This window comes from Mus musculus, chromosome 12 (assembly GCF_000001635.26).
Source record: "Mus musculus strain C57BL/6J chromosome 12, GRCm38.p6 C57BL/6J".
In the NCBI taxonomy this organism is placed as follows: Eukaryota; Metazoa; Chordata; class Mammalia; order Rodentia; family Muridae; genus Mus; species Mus musculus.
The window spans coordinates 88,322,270-88,339,527 of NC_000078.6; the positions used below are offsets into that span (position 1 = coordinate 88,322,270).

The 17,258-nt window shown below is 43.3% G+C and overlaps 1 protein-coding gene and 2 pseudogenes across 1 annotated transcript; all 3 read left to right on the forward strand.

Moving 5' to 3' along the window:
- The first annotated feature begins 1,562 nt into the window (after window positions 1-1,562).
- On the forward strand, window positions 1,563-7,413 carry Gm10264 (predicted gene 10264). The gene is made up of 2 exons (XM_003085585.1): window positions 1,563-1,574; window positions 6,988-7,413. Exons 1-2 carry the CDS (start codon window positions 1,563-1,565, stop codon window positions 7,411-7,413), a joined length of 438 nt encoding a protein of 145 aa, XP_003085633.1.
- Window positions 8,770-10,858, forward strand: Gm18632 (predicted gene, 18632; annotated as a pseudogene).
- On the forward strand, window positions 12,272-13,281 carry Gm8655 (annotated as a pseudogene).
- The last annotated feature ends 3,977 nt before the right edge of the window (window positions 13,282-17,258 follow it).

The window sequence follows — 17,258 nt, forward strand, 5'->3', positions numbered from 1 at the left end:
TAAAAAAAGCAGTCTAAGACTTCATAGAACACTTAGTAGATTCAGATAACATTTTAATACATTCTTAACAAGTTAAGAGTACCCAAATTACAAGTTCATTGGTGTTCAGGCCGTTAATATATCACAAGAACACTCAAAATATGTACCACTGCACTTTAAATGGACATGCTTGGAGAATAACAAAAACAATTTCAGGACTAGAAAGATTGCTTAGTGCTTGAAAGCACTGACTATTCTTGCAGAGGTCATGCATTCTCTTCCCAAAAACCATAGTTCACAACCATTTATAATGGATACCGACGCCTTCTTTTGGTTCTTGCGTCTAAGACAGTACAGTATGGTCATAGATATAAATTACACTTAAAATTTTTTTTCAGTTCACAGAAGAATGAAAAATTGAAAACTCACAGGTTGTGTTACTTAGATCCACTTTGTGACACAAAATAACACATGAAAGCAGTTGACACAGGCAAATATGACAACTACATGAAGTCCTGGTGCATCCAATGAAAACAGAAAAGCAGAGGAGAACCAAAAAGTTCATCTCCATCTCCTTAAGATGTGAGAAAGACTTAGTAACAAGCCAACCAGCCAGAATAGTACAAAACAAATTAACAACAACAACAACAACAATATCCCCAGAAACACTATTGAGTTCATTTTCTGTTGGCCATCTCCTTCTGGGTATGGGGCTTTTGCTTAAGAGTGGTTTTGTACATAGTGAGACTCCCTTAGAGAAAACAAACTTTTCCTTTGGGGCAGTTACTAGAGATAGTGTCTGGAACCAAACCAGGTCCTCTGCAAGAACAGCCAATGCTCTGAACAGCTGAGCTATTTCTCCAGCCCATATCTGCTAGTTTTTACTAGCATTTATGCTATGTATGTATGACATTTAAAACATACAAATGAAAGCTAACTGAAAGCTTTGTGTTCTCCAAGCCCAGCCTTTTTTAGACTTTACTTTTGGCCATTGCTATGGTGAGCACAAGACACACACTGCACCCCTGGTATTTTGTGTGTGTGTGTGTGTGTGTGCATGCATTTCAAATTCTACCTTTCCCCTTATAGTCCTATTAACCTATATCACAGTGCCCGAAGAAAACTGCAATATTGGCTACCTCTAACTCTTAGCATAACTCATTCTTACTTTTCTGGACCAACACTAGGACCACACTAGTAAACATCATCTGTTGGTTCCAGTTTCATTTCTGTGGCTGCTGCTAAAATACTCCAGCAAAACACAATTTCCAGGAGAAGGAGCTTATCTGGTTTACAAATCCAGGTTACAACTACCAAGGGATGTCAAAGCAGATAGTGAAATCCCAAAAGCAAGAGGGACGTGCTTTCTTGCAGAGAAGGAAGGAAGGAAGGAGGTAAGCTGGCAGGGAAGGCAACTCATGAAAGACCCCAGCTTCTGAGCACCATAGTCAACAAGGAAGCCCACAAGGGGTTCTAGCCATGGTTGTGGCCAGGTTTCCTCTGCTCCCTAGCTTAATCAATCCTCAAAGAAAAATATAAAATATATGTTCTCCTAGAACTTCCCATAACCAAAACCCAAATCCATGACCTACCTGGTGAGTACCATCTTCTTTGAAGGAAGACTAAGAGTCCTTAGAACGATGATTCTTTCTTCCTGGGATAGGGTTTTTCTTTGTACTTGAGGCTGTCCTGGAACTCTTTCTACAGAACAGATTGGCCTAGGTTGGATATCCTCTTACCTATGTCTCCCAAGGTGAAGGCAGCAAGATGAGACTACTGTGTCTGACCCTGGGCAGAGCTTGAGTATATATACATTTCCCCAAAGCCCAGCCTCCACAGTGATGCAACTCTAATCCAAAAAGGCCACACCTCCCAATAGTACCACACCCTGATCCAAGCATAATTCAATCACCACACCAAACAAGCAAAGAAACAAAAAGACACTTCTTAACTGGGCGTGGTAGCCCACGCCTTTAATCCCAGCACTCAGGAGGCAGAAAGGCATGATGTTGGAGAGATGGCCCAGTGGTTGTTAGCACTGAATGCTCTTGGAAGGTTCTGAGTTCAAATCCCAAAAACCACATGTATGCTCACAGCCATCCATAAATAGCTCTGATGCTTCCTTGTGGCACATCTGAAGACAGTTACAATGTAATTAGTTATAACAATAAACAAATCTAATCAGAGGGAGCAGAGGTCCTGAATTAAAATCCCAGCAACCACATGATGGCTCAAAAAGATCAGTACAACTACAGTGTACTCATATACATAAAATAAATGAATTAATTAATCTTAAAAAAAAGGAGCCAGGTGAGATGGCACACGCCTTTAATCCCAGCACACAGGAGGAAGAAGCAGGCAGATTTCTGAGTTCGAGGCCAGCCTGGTCTACAAAGTGAGTTCTAGGACAACCAGGGCTATATAGGGAAAACCTGTCTCAGAAAACCAAAAAAAAAAAAAACAAAAAAAAACGTGTGGTTGGTGTGAGATGGCTATGTTTTCCTACAGTCAAGGCTCAGTTTCCACAAAGCCATATCATATGGGATGCTTGTATCATGATGATCCCTCATTGTCCTCATAGGACTATGGTTATATAGAGATCAGCAATTTTACTTACAACACAATTAACAGAGTAGATCTGTGAAGCTTATTTGCTGTCACAGTGGGGAAAGGCTCTTGCTGCCATGCTTGACTACTGGAATATTCTCAGATAGATGGGGAAAACATAATCTCAGGTTGTTCTCTGACCTTCACACAGGTGTTGAGGTACTTTGACAGACACACACAAAAACAAAAACCCACACACTCATACACTACGTGCAACAAATCTTATTTTATAATTTTATTATATGTATATAAAGGTGTTTTTGTGTATGTCCATCTGTAACCACATGCATGCTTGGTGACCATGGAGGTTAAAAGAGTTCATTGGACCCCCTGGGTACTGGAGTAGCACATGCTTGTCTGCCACCATTTGGGTGGTGGCAATTACTGCTCATAACTGGTCTCTTAAACCCCAAAATATATTAATTTAAATGACTTACTACAAGCAATGCTTTCCTTTAATTATGTGGGATGTGGGTTTGATACCCTTGTGCTAGATTTTCATGAGTGCCCTAGTTCATCTGCCTCTAGAACTTAGCAAGTCACCTTAGTTTCAGCCCCTCCTACCCAGCAACTTAAAAAACATACAAAGAACAAACCAAACCTTCAGAAGACCTAACTTCTCTCTGTCTCAGTTTTAAACCCTAGAAACTCAAAGTTGTAAGGAAGTTGCAGTGAGCTGACAGGGTGAGGAGGAGGTTGCTCACTCCGTGCAGTACTCACTGCACAAGCAAGAAGACTTGAATTGGATGCAATTCATTTCTGTAAAACTGGTAGATGTATTATAAACAAAACCCAACAGCATAGCTTCAGTGAGCTTTTATCAGTTCACTAGCATTGGTTCTTGGAAAAGCAGGTTTGACCAACACAGGACACCCAGAACAACAAACACCACATGTGCTAGAGGAAGTTGTAGGTGTTGGCTGGTGGGGCCACAAAGATCCACAAAAAGGGAAAGACTGGATTCTCTGCCTGCAAAGATGCAGTCAACAACAACTTTTGTGGTCTGGATATGCTTGGCCCAGGGTGTTGTAGTATTCGAATTCTGGTCTTGTTAGAGTAGATGTGTCACCATGATCATGGAGTTTTTAAGACCCTCATTCTAGCTGCCTGGAAGTCAGTATTCTGCTAGCAGCGCTCAGATGAAGATATAATACTGTCAGCTCCTCCTGCACTTAGCCTGCCTGGATGCTACTACTATCCTGCCTTAATAATAATGCAATGAAACTCTGAATATTGAAGCCAATCCCAATGAAGTGTTATCCTTATAGAAGTTGCCTTGATTATGGTGTTTGCTGATGGCAGTCAAACCCCAGCGAATTCATAAGTTAGTACCAGGGAATGGGGTATTGCTGTGACAGGTCTGAAAATGCTTCTCTTTGGGAGAATGTAGATTTGGGGACTTTGGATTTGGAAAGCAGTGGAATGCTTCAAATGGGGCTTACTGGGCTATCTTAGTAGGAATATAGGACTCTGTTATTGAGAGTGATCTGACTTGTGCAGTAATGGCCCAAGAGATTTCAGTGGAGAAGAACTTCAGTATGTGGCTTAGAGACTGTTTTGTTTTGCTTTTGGTTTTTTTTTTTTTTTTTGGTAGCATTTTGGTGAACAGTATGTCTACTCTTTATCATAGTCTGAAAAGCCAGATTGATACTAAGATACAGAAATTCAGATTAATTAGATTGGCACAGGAGGTCTCAGAAATGTCCATCATAGACTTTGTTCTCTGCTTACATCTCATGAAGAACATTTGGAATATGCATAACTAGCTTAGAAAGGAAAAGTACAAAATAAATAGTATTAAAGGGGGTGGGGCACCAGGAAGAGATATGGTGCTGAATTCTGAGTTCAAAGATATTAAATTGAATTAAGGGAGTTTTGACCTTGTGGCAAGATGTGACACAATGAGATTTAGATCCAGTATGGTGGTGCATTGCTTTAATCCCGGGAGATAAAGCGAAGCAGATCTCTGAGGTCAAGATCAGCGAGAGATAGAGCAAGTTTTAGGTGAAGAAAAGCTTAAATCCAGGCATGGTGGTACACACCTTTAATCCCAGGAGATAGGCATGCAGATCTCTGAGTCAAGGTCAATCTTGAAGAGTATTCAGTGCTTTTCTATCCAGTCCCATCTCTTTCTTTCAATCCTTTGTGCCAGATTTTTGTCTATGCATTTCTGATTTCCCACATTCATTATTTTAAAATTCTCTTCAGTGGTCTCTTTTGTCTCTCATTACCATAGAAAATCAGTATGTGGTAAGACTTGTGCTTTTGTTTGTTTGTATGGTATGGTGATTGAATTATGCTTGAAGCAGGGTATGGTACTATCTGGAGGTGTGGCCTTGTTGGATTAAAGGTGCATCACTGTGTAGGTGGGCCTTTGGAACAAAGAATATATACTCAAGCTCTGCCCAGAATGAGACACAGTAGTCTCTCCTTGCTGCCTTTGACTTGGGAGGCAGAAGCAAACAGATACCTGATCTAGGCCAACCTGGTCTGAAGAAAGCGTTCTAGGAAGCCCGCACTGCACAGAAAAGCCATATCTCAGATAGAAATAATCGTCTTTCTTACTTGTGTCTTAGTCCTCCTTCAGAGAAGATGGAGCTCCCCAAGTAGGTTGTTGGTTCCAGTCCTGGTTATGGAATGGTTTGAGAGTACATACATTTCCCATTTTTCTACTGGGAAAGTTCAAGCTTGGGTGCAGAGGTAACCTTGCCTCAACCATCACTAGAACCTCTTCTGTGCTTTCTTGGAGACTAGGCTGCTCAGAAACTGGGGTCTTTCATGAGGTGCCTTGCCTGCCAGCTTACCTCCCTCCTTCCTTCTCTGCAAGAAAGCAAGTCCCTCTTGCTTTTCGTTGTGTGTGGGATTTCACTAGCTGCCTTGACATCCCTTGGTGGGTTATAACCTGGAATTGTAAACCAGAGAAGCCCCTCCGCCTAGAAATTGTGTTTTGCTGGAGTATTTTAACAACAGCACAGAGATTTGTATGCTTTTAAATGTCATTTGTAAAAACTAGCAAATAGTGACTGGAGAAACAGCTCAGTTGTTCAGAGCATTGGATGTTCTTGCAGAGGCCCTGGTTTAGTTCCAGACACTATTTCTAGTAACTGCTCCCAAAGGAAAAGTTAGTTTTCTTGAAGGGGGTCTCACTATATACAAAACCACTCTTAAGGGGAAGCCCCATACCCAGAAGGAGATGGCCACCACAAAATGAACTCAGTAGTGTTTCTGGGGATGTTGTTAATTAGTTTTTTCCTGCTCTAGCTAGTTGGTTTGTTACTAAGCATTTCTTACATCTTAAGAAGATGGAGATGAACTTTCTGGTTGCCCTTTGCTGTTCTGTTTTCACTGGATGCACCAGGCCTTCCTTCCTGCTACTGTCATACGTTTCTATGGCAATTGCTTTCATGTGTTATTTTGTGTCCCAAAGTAGAACTCAGTAACAAAACCTGTGGCTTCTTCAAGTTTTCATTCATTTTGTGAACTGAAAAAATTTTTCTTTAAGAGTTATTTATTGAGCTGGTGAGATGGCTCAGCTGGTAAGGGCACTGATTGCTCTTCTGTAGGTCCTGAGTTCAAATCCCAGCAACCACATTGTGGCTCAAAACCACCCATAATGAGATCTGACACCCTCTTCTGGTGTGTCTGAAGTAAGCTATAGTGAACTTATGTATAATAATAAATAAGTATTAAAAAAAGAGTTATTTATTTTTATGAGCATACTCTAGCTGTCTTCATTAACAGCATACACAGCAACCAGAAGATTGCATCTGAACCCACTGCAAATGGTTGTAAGCCACCATTCGTTTATATTAAAGGCCGGGGAAACACAAATGATGTTGTATTCTTGGGTACTCTAAACTTCTTTTTAAAAAAATCTATTAAAATGGTATCTGGGTCTATTGAGTGTTTTATGAAATCTTAGCCTGATCTTTATTTTATAGAACATGATTCCTTGGAATGATGAGATGAAATTTTTTGTTAAGTGGTATAATTGAATGTTGTATGCAGAAATTTTGATGGAAAAATTATTTCTCAAATAGATTTCAAAGCAAAATTAATTAAAAATATTTTTTTGTTAGGAGGTCAAGGCTGGGGCTGGAAGAGTAAAGTGGTCCTGCTGCATTTTGTCACTACTGGGGCAACTACAACTTCCTGAGCACCAGGCCAGAAGCCTAAGAATTATTTCATAGTAATCAGAGGACAGGACTCTGGAACACTGTTGGCTGCCTGTGGATCTTCTATACTTACACTGTTGCTTTTAGATCTGCCACTGTTAGATACATCCTGTCATGCATCCTAGTAGTATAATAGCTCTTGAAAAGGAGTCACAGCCACTGTCAGCCACTGTCTGCCAGGAGTCCCTCTCCCACCTCCTGTGGTTGTCTTTTCCATCATGGCCAGAATAAAGGCAAAGGAGGGAAAAACAGGCACAGAGGTAAAAATGAAAATGAATCTGAGAAAAGAGAGTTGGTGTTTAAAAAATATGGGCAAGAGTATGCTCAGGTGACCAAAATGCTGGGATGTGGATTGTTGGAAGCAATGTGTTTTGATGGTGTAAAGAGGCTGTGCCACATAAGAGGAAAGTTGAGAAAAAAGGTTTGGATAAATACCTCAGACATTATATTGGTTGGTCTACAAGACTATCAAGATAACAAAGCTGATGTACTCTTAAAGTATAATCCAGATGAAGCAAGAAGTCTGAAGGCCTATGGAGAACTTCCAGAACATGCCAAAATGAATAAAATGGACACATTTGGTCCTGGGGATGATGATGAAATCGTGTTTGATGAAATTGGAGATGATGATGAAGACATTGATGATCTATAACATAATCTAAGCATGCTATATTCCAAGTTCTCTGAAGATTGCTCAACTCAATTGGCATCTTGATGTTCAGCTGTTAAGTAAATCTTCATTTGGCATGCATGTGGCTTGTTAATGCAAATTGATGAATTTTATTTTTTGAAGTATTATATTTTTTTAAAAACCAAAGATGTTGATTATCTTAAGTGACAAGTTAACACTTTGTACTTATCAGTATAATTGAATTTAGGGCACAGCAGAGTGCATTGTTAAGAGACTGCCATTCCAGCCAGGCAGTGGTGGCACACTCCTTTAATCCCAGCACTTGGGAGTCAGAGGCAGGTGGATATCTGAGTTCAAGGCCAACCTGATCTACAGAGTGAGTTCCAGGACAGCCAGGACTTCACAGAGAAACCCTGTTTCAAAAAACCAGAGAGAGAGAGAGAGAGAGAGAGAGAGAGAGAGAGAGAGAGAGAGAGATCCTGCCATTCCATTTGTGACCCTTCATTTCTGGCATGTGAGTGTGTGGTGTCAGCAATTCTGCCAGGTGGCCATCCTGGGCTGAAGTAAGTCCTAGTCCAGCACACCTGTTTCAGACCTTTATATTCTAAGCATCTGGCTGCATTTGAGATTTCTCAGCAGAGTTACAGATGTGTGCGTCTGCACTTGGAGTCAGACAAAATATAGCTATTTTTGTATTAATGGAGCCATGCCATTTTATACATTCATATTCTATACATTCACTTTATCCTTTAAGTTGTTGCCACACACAAGTTGTTGCACCTTACAGTGCAGTTTTTAAATTACATGGGTAGCAATTTTGAGTTTTAAAAATTAGTCATTGCAGAAATTAAGTACTTAGACAGGATATTTCATTATCTTCACTTTAAAAATATAATAGTTGACAATGTTTACATATGATTTCACTTTTCTAAGGCATACCCCCAAAAAGAATGAAAATAAAAAAGAGAAGTCAATCTCTTCTGATTTTGGAAAAAAGACATTTTCAAAGAAGGTAGCTGTTAATAGGACATAAAATATTCTATACTTTGTAAAGTAGGGCCTTTGTGTTAAGCTGTTTTCAAGAAGTTAGCTTCTATATTGAGGTTTTGGAAAAGGAATTACTGTGTATTGATTAAAGTTAGTTACATAATTATACAAGCTAAGTTTACCTTAATCTAAGCTTAGGTTAAGAGAAAAGCAGCCACAGAGCAATGAAAATGAGGTTCCTGTTTTCTGAAGGGAGGAGTTAAGGAACAGAGACATATTAAAAACATGTTGGTTTAAAAAGAGTTTTTCTTTTTAATATGTTCATTATATCTCTGGTATATAACAAAAATAAGTGACTACATGATTTCTGGAAAGGAAAAAACAAGGTCAATGCAATCCCATGCTCTCTGCTAGGAAACCAGGAGGGCACTCCCCAACTCCAGAAAAGGCTGCTGGCATTACAGACATTAGTGGCTACCAGGATGTTTTGGAACAATGCAGGCCTCTTCCCAAACTATCTTTTTATTTTGCATGTGTGGTAGATCACATCCTACCCAACACCTCAGGGCACATGCAAGAGAATGTTCCTTCCTCTGAAAATTCAGGATCCTTTGGATCTGCTTCAGGCCTATACTAATCCTCACCACTAAATTCTCTGCTCAGAAGTACCCCACAACCCCCCTCACCCTCAACACCATATGGAACCCAGAGCACACATGAGTCCCCATAAACAGAACCCACTGCACTTCAGTCCTTTCTTGTGATCAAAATGGAAGGTTGCATCCAGTTTTCTAATTGGCATTCAGGATGAGAGGAACAGAGGACCTGAGGCAGTGCAGGAACAAGAGGGGAAGGTGCGAGGCCTCTCAGAGATCTGAACAGCTAAAGAGGTTTGAGAAGCTGATGCAGCTGAGTTTGCATAAGGAGTTCTAGGACTTAGAGCAAGTGATGGAGAAGAGTAACAGAGAAGCCCTGGGCCATCAGGAGACCTGAAAGCTGAGCTCCATCTCCCCAGAGTCAAGATTCTCAACCTAAAGCTTGGAGAGGGATAGCAGCAGCAGCAGCAGCAGCACCACCACCACCGCCACAACCACCATGTGAAGCAAGCAGAACAGGAGCAGTTAGGAAGGAGGAAACCAGGTCCATCTGTGCAGCCTGTACCCCCTGCAAGAGGAGGTCCTGCAGCTCAACCATCAGGTAGATGGATGCCTCCAGTCAGCACAAAGAGCTGCTGAATGTAGACCTGGTGCCCTCCAGACCCAGGGAAGCCAGCTTTGTGTCCTTATCTTGAGAATCATTCTCAACACCTTAAAGAGTGGCTATTGCATAGCAGAGAACCAAGTGGAGGCTGACCTGGCCCTGCAGGAAATGCAGGACCTCCTCTTGAATTTGGAGCAGGAGATCACCAGAGTCTCTGAAATGAAGAAGAAGGATGAGGAGGACTTCCTGGCCAAATGTCAGGAGTCACAGGTGTAGCAGGGGCCAGGGGATCCTGCCCAGATCTCTGTCCCTCAGCCCAAGCCCAACAGGTTCACACAATAAAGACTGGCAGGGGAAGGTACAAGGTAGTAAGATGCCATGGTGCCAGCAACTTCAGAATGCTTCTACCAATTGTTTGTTGGTCCTCGAGGACCTGAGCAGCAGCAAGGGAAGTCAGACAACAAAGATACGGATGGACTTGCAGAAGTCAGCCACCACCATAGTGAGCCAGATCTTCCAGCATCACAAGTTCAAAGCTGAAAGAGCTCTTTGATAAGATCCAAAAACTGCTCTCTGGAAAGCCTGTCTAATCTGGCGGGCATTCCATGTCCCTCACTCTTAACACTAAGGGGCTTGATTTTGTCCAGCATATACTGGCAGAGAAATCTGTGAAACAAGGGGAGGAAGAAGTGGCCTCTCACCATGAAGCAGCATTCCCCATTGCAGTGGTGGCAACTGGTATCTGGCTGCTTCACCCCAAAGTGGGAGACGTCATTCTTGCTCACCTCCAGGAGAAGCGTCCATACTCTGTTCCTTTCTACCCAGCTTTCAAGGAAGGGATGACTTTGGAGGATTCTCAAGGGATGCTTGGCTACCAAGTGATGGCTTCCAAGGTTGAAAAAGTGTACAACTTTCTAAAAGCCATGTCTGGGATGATCTGTTTCTATGCTGCTACCAGCTAGCTCCAGTGTTCCTATAGAAAGCAGCAGAAAGCTCATGCTCATGGCATAAGTGATGGCTGGCACAGATCTTAAACATGGAGCCTCTCTCAGATGAGAATTCCACTCTCCTGTTTGACTTCTTGGAGTTGTGTGGGAATGCGCTCATGAAGCAGGACCAGGTCCAGTACTGGAAGATGATGCTTCTCATCCCCAAGGACTACTTGCCCAGGATTGAAGCCATCACGAGCTCAGGATTGATGGTCTGTTTCATCTGTCTCAAGCAGTTCTTGGAGAAATGTCTGCAATGCAGGGAGATTTCTGTCCCCAGAGGCTTTCTGATGTTTTTGGCTTTTCTCCTTTTGTTGGGCTTGATATCTTTCATCACACTGTGTGGCAGGAGGGGCAACAATAAAGCAACTGAGACAGTGGGTTTGGTAGAATCTTGTCAGATTGAGGAATTCATCAGTGTGTTTTTATTTATCTGTACCCTGTGAATGAGTCTTTAAATGCTGGAGAGATGGCTCAGTGGTTAAGATCATTAACTGTTCTTCCAGAGGTCCTGAGATCAATTCTCAGCAACTGGAGGATGGTCCACAACCATCTGTAATGGGATCCGATGCACTCTTCTTTTGTGTGTCTGAAGATAGCTGTGGTGTACTCATAAATATATAAATAAATAACTCTTAAAAAAGTTTTTTTTTTTTTTTGAGACAGGGTTTCTGTTTGTAGCCCTGGGTGTCCTGGAACTAACTCTGTAGAGTAGGCTAGCCTCCAACTCAGAAATCTGCCTGCCTATGCCTCCCGAGTGCTGGGATTAAAGGCTTGCACCATCACACCTGGCTTTTTTTTTTTAAGATTTATTTATTTAGTATACGTAAGTACACTGTAGATATCCTAAGATACTCCAGAAGAGGGCATCAGATTTCGTTATGGATGGGTGTGAGCCACTATGTGCTTGCTGGGATTTGAACTCGGGACCTTAAAAAGAACAAGAACAGTCAGCACTCTTAACCACTGAGCCATCTCGCCAGCCTCCAAACAAAGACACCATTGCATACACTAGCAAGATTTTGCTAAAGGACCCTGATATAGTTGTCTCTTGTGAGACTATGTCGGGGCCTGGCAAACACAGAAGTGGATGCTCACAGTCAGCTATTGGATGGATCACAGGGCCCCAAACGAAGGAGCTAGAGAAAGTACACAAGGAACAAAAGGGATCTGCAACCCTATAGGTGGAACAACATTATGAACTAACCAGTACCCCGGAGCTCTTGACTCTAGCTGCATATGTATCAGAAGATGGCCTAGTTGACCATCAGTGGAAAGAGAAGCCCATTGGTCCTGCAAACTTTATATGCCTTTATATGCCTCAGTACAGGGGAATGCCAGGGCCAAGAAGTGGGAATGGGTAGATAGGGGAGTGGTGGGGGGGAGGGTATGGGGGACTTTTGGGATAGCACTGGAAATGTAAATGAAGAAAATACCTAATTAAATTTCTTTTAAAAAATGAGGATTTTGTCAATTTCTGATCATGTTTGGTAGTCTATAGGTATCCCAGACATACAGAACTGGCTTTTCTAATTTTAACAAGTTACAAGCTGGGGTGAAAACACAAAACTTGAGCTCTCCCTTAGCATGCGAGTTGGAGAAGGGGGTCCTATGCTGGCTTTGTTGCTAAGCTGTGACATCCTCCCCCAATTCCGGTCTTACCCGACTTTCTCTTGGAAGGGCGATCCCTGAGCAGATCCCATCAGCCCTTTGGAACAAAGAATTTGGGAAACTTAGGGCTAAAGTCGCTTTTTCCTCCTCTTTAAGCCGTACCTGAACATCTCACACCATGGCCACCATGCCAGTTCCTGAGACCCGTTTAAACCACACTATTTATATCAACAATCTCAATGAGAAGATCAAGAAGGATGAGCTCAAGAAGTCCCTGTATGCCTTCTTCTCCCAGTTTGGCCAGATCCTGGATATCCTGGTGTCTCGGAGCCTGAAGATGAGGAGCCAGGCCTTCGTCATCTTCAAGGAGGTCACCAGCGCCACCAATGCCCTGCGCTCCATGCAGGGCTTCCCTTTCTATGATAAGCCCATGCGCATCCAGTACGCAAAGACTGACTCGGACATCATTGCCAAGATGACGGGCACCTTTGTGGAGAGAGATCGCAAAGGAGAGAAGAGGAAGCCCAAGAGTCAGGAGACACCTGCTGCCAAAAAGGCTGTTCAGGGTGGGGCAGCTGCCCCTGTGGTGGGTGCTGTCCAGCCTGTACCGGGCATGCCACCAATGCCTCAGGCACCCCGCATCATGCACCGCATGCCAGGACAGCCTCCCTACATGCCATACCTGGCATGATCCCGCCAACAATCCTCGCTCCTGGCCAGATCCCCCCTGGGGCCATGCCCCCACAGCAGCTCATGCCTGGGCAGATGCCGCCTGCCCAGCCTCTCTCCGAGAATCCACGCAATCATCCTGTTCTTCACCAACCAGCCTGAGGAGACCAACGAGCTCATGCTCTCCATGTTTTTTACCCAGTTCCCTGTCTTCAAGGAGGTGCATCTGGTCCCTGGGCGCCATGACATCGCCTTCGTGGAGTTTGACAATGAAGTGCAAGCTGGGGCAGCAATAGATGCCCTGCAAGGCTTTAAGATCACACAAAACAATGCTATGAAGATCTCTTTTGCCAAGAAGTAGCGCCTTTCCCTATGGAGTACCCCAGTCCCTTCCCCCCTTCCTTGGCTCAGTCCCTGAAGGTAAGTCCCCCTAAGGGGCCTTCTCAGAGCCATGTGAGTGTGTGGTTGCCACACAGCATTGTACCCAGAGTCTGTCCCCAGACATTGCACCTGGTGCTGTTAGATTGTGATTAAAGTGAGTTTTTGAAGTTTGGTTTTTCACCAAAAAAAAAAAAAAAAAACAAACCTCAATACTTACCATTCTTCTTTACTGTCTTTTTCTTTGGATGGTAGCCAGAGCCTAAGTATGCCCACCAACTCTGCCTCTGTCTCTCTGTCTCTTCTCTCTGTCTTTCTGTCTCTCTGTCTCTCTGTCTCTCTGTCTCTCTGTCTCTGTCTCTCTCTCTCTCTCTCTCTCTCTCTCTCTCTCTCTCTCTCTCTCTGTCACACACACACACACACACACACACACACACACACACACACACACTTTGGTTTTTGATTTTGTCCTGTGTGTAGCCCAGGCTGTCCTGTCCTGGAACTCTCTTTGTAGACCAGGCTGGCCTAGAACTCACATAGATCTGCCTCCTTCTGCCACCTGAGTACTGGGATAAAGGTGAGCACAATCACTGCCTAACCTGGCTTGTTCACTCTCTATTAAATGTGCCATTCACACCATGTGGCTGCTTGTCTGCCCTGTGGCTGCCTCTGCACCAGCTTAACTCAAACAGCATGGGTTTGTCTTTCTCTTCTCTGTCTCCCTCTTCTGGGCAGCTACTGGGAATGACAACTGGCCTGACCCGAAATTTTCCTTTTAAACTCTAATAAAACTGTCCTCAGACAGGAAAAGAAAAGAATTGCACAGCTTAGTGACTGATTTATAAAAGTGCCCAGGGACACTTTCCTGCCTCCTTCTGGCTATTTAAACTTAAGGTTCCATTCAAATCCTGCCTCCTTAGGATACTCCTCCTGACTCCCAGGCCCCAGTGTTCACTCCTGCATCTGACCAGGGCAGCAGTCCTGACATGTGCCAGGCTTTAGACTGTTTTTGAAAGCATGTGTGGACTCCATGACTTGAGGCTCCTTCAAAGCTGGGTCTAGATGAAACAGTCTGTCTTTACCCCTCAACACATAAAAGAAAACAATAGGCTCCAAAATGCACTTGGTAAACAGAAGTGGTTTCATATCCCACTGCCTGTTTTTACAAAGCCCCTTTCCCTATCTGACTCTTTAACTCAGTTTACCGTTGAGGACAGGCACCATGTCAGTGGCCTCCCTCTGAGAACACTTGGTGACACTAAATCCTGAGGAAATAAACCAAACAAGCTATATCAGGGTGCATATCACCATGGAGCTTGGGGAAGGGGGACAACAGCAACTGTTATCTAAGCTCACCAGCAGCAATAAAGGAGAGAAGGCATGACACACACAGCTGACAACAAAGATCATAGAGCCACATCTGGGAGAGGAACTACCAGCAGAGTTAAGAATCCATGATGAGCCGGGCCATGGTGGCACACATCTTTAGCATTTGGATGGCAGTTATGGGTAAGCCTAGTCTATAGAGTGACTTCTAGGACAGCCATGGCTGCACAGAAAAAAAATATTTCTCAAAAAACAAAAGAAGATGAGGAGGAGGAAGAGGAGGAGGAGGAAGTGGAAGAGGGACAAGAAGAAGAAGGGAAAGTGGTTGGTGCTAGAGAGAGAGATGTGGTCAGTGGTTAAGTTTTCTTATAGCACTTGCAGAGAACCTGGTTCCGTTCCCAGCATCTGCTGACTCATGACCGTCTGTAACTCCAGTTCCAGTGTATCTGACATCCTTTTCTGACCTCCAAAGGCAGCAGGCATACACAAGGTGCCCATGCATACATACATATATGCAAACAAAACATTCATACACACAAAATAGAATATATAAGTCTAAATTTTTTTCTAAAAAGACATGATAACACCAGATGATATAGCTATTGAGCTACCAGAGAAAACATTTAAAGTCAAATATTCAAATCAGATTCTCTGCTTGGAGATGGATAATGTTCTCCCAGCCCCAGACAATGCACCTATAAATGCCAAATCCAGAACTCCTCAGATTAGTTCTTCACAGCGAGACCAGGTTTGCTGACAGAAGTTTTTTTCTAAAAAGAATTCTTTCTGAGTCATGATTTCAGAGTATTCAGTCAGAGCTTGCTTGGCCCCACATTCTTGCAATATGGTGGGATGAAACCTCAGGAGGAAAAAGAGGATGAAGAAGCCAGTGAAAGGGATGAAATCCATCATGACAGGCAAGAAGAGAGGCAGCAGGACCAGAAACCTTCCTTTCTTTTTTAATTTTTGTTTAAACCATTTTTATTAGATATTTTTTTCATTTACAATTCAAATGCTATCCTCAAAGCCCACTATAACCTACCCACTCCCTGCTCCCCAACCCACCCACTCCCACCTGGCTCTGGCATTCCCCTGTACTGGGGCATATAAGGTTTGCAAGACCAAGGGCCTCTCCTCCCAATGATGGCCGATTAGTCCATCTTCTGCTACATATGCAGCTAGAGACATGAGATCGGGGTTCTTGTTAATTCATATTGCTGTTCCTCCTATAGGGTTACAGACCCCTTCAGCTCCTTGGGTACTTTCTCTAGCTCCTCTATTCAAGGGGGGGGGGGCTGTGTACCATCCAATAGAAGTCTGTGAGCATCCACTTCTGTATTTGCCAGGCACTGGCATAGCCTCACAAGAGACAGCTATATCAGGGTCATGTCAGCAAAATCTTGCTGGAATATACAATAGTATCTGCGTTTGGTGACTGATTATGGTAAGGATCCCCAGGTGGGGCAGTCTCTGGATGGTCCTTCCTTCTGTCTCAGCTCCAAACTTTGTCTTTGTAACTACTTACATGGTATTTTGTTCCCCATTCTAAGGAGGGACGAAGCATCCACACTTTGGTCTTTCTTCTCCTTGAGCAGCAACCTTTTTAGGGCAGTGCATGAGAGGAATTCAAAACCACAGAGAAATGAAAATAGGGATATCAGTGAAGTCATTGCTCTTACTGTGCCCAATCCTCAAACTTCCAATGAAATGCAGTATGGCCAAAGGCTCTTCAACCAATCCAAGAGTATGGACAGTGGATTTGCAGGTGGAGAAGACAAAAATTACAATGTTTATGATCAGGCCTGGAGAGGTGGTAAAGATGTGGCTCAGAGTATCTACAGGCCCAGTAAAAATCTAGACCATGATGACCTTGTAAAAATATGTATCTTGATTATCTCAAAACCAGGATAAGAACCAACTGATTCATTCCTGAGAAGGCATTTTTCTATTTCAGACTGTAGACTGGAACCGAGAAGGACCAGTTCACTTCGAGCAAGACATTTAAATAAGCCAATCATGTGTAACCGCGCAAATTCCTTTGGCTCCCTCCCTTTTTGGTTTGTGGTTTTTGCCTTTATAAGCCTGTAAGAAGTTTGGGCCGGGGTCGAACTCCCCTGCCCCCTGAGCGGTGCATGAGTTTTGACCCCAGCATGCTGGCTTGAGCGCTTTGTTGTTGTTTGTGTGTGTGTGTGCCATTAAAAGCCTCGTGTTATTACAACGATTAGGTCAGTGTCCTACTGGGTGCATGCCTCCCCGAAGAGGGACTCCCCTCGGGGATCTTTCAAATGATGGAATTATATAATATTCCAAAAGTTACAAAAATAATAAAAAAAATCTAAAACCAGCATCTTGGAGGACCCATGACTCCAGATACATAAGTAGCAGAGGATGGCCTTGCCTGGCATCAGTGGGAGGGGAGGTCTTTGGTCCTGGGAAGGCTTGATGCCCCAACATAGGGGAATCTGGAATGGTGGGGCAGGAGTGGAGAGGTGGATGGGTGTGGGAGTACCCTCATAGAGGCAAAGGAGAGAGGGGACAGGGTGGATGGGATGGGGGGTTTGTGGAGGAGTAGTCCTAGAGGGGCAGATGTCATATGATATGTAAACAAATAGAATAACTAATCAAAAGAAAACCATAATAAGAAAAAAGAATTGTCCTTTTGTGTGCTTTATTAGTTTAGTGATTGAATTATGCTTGGTACAGTTG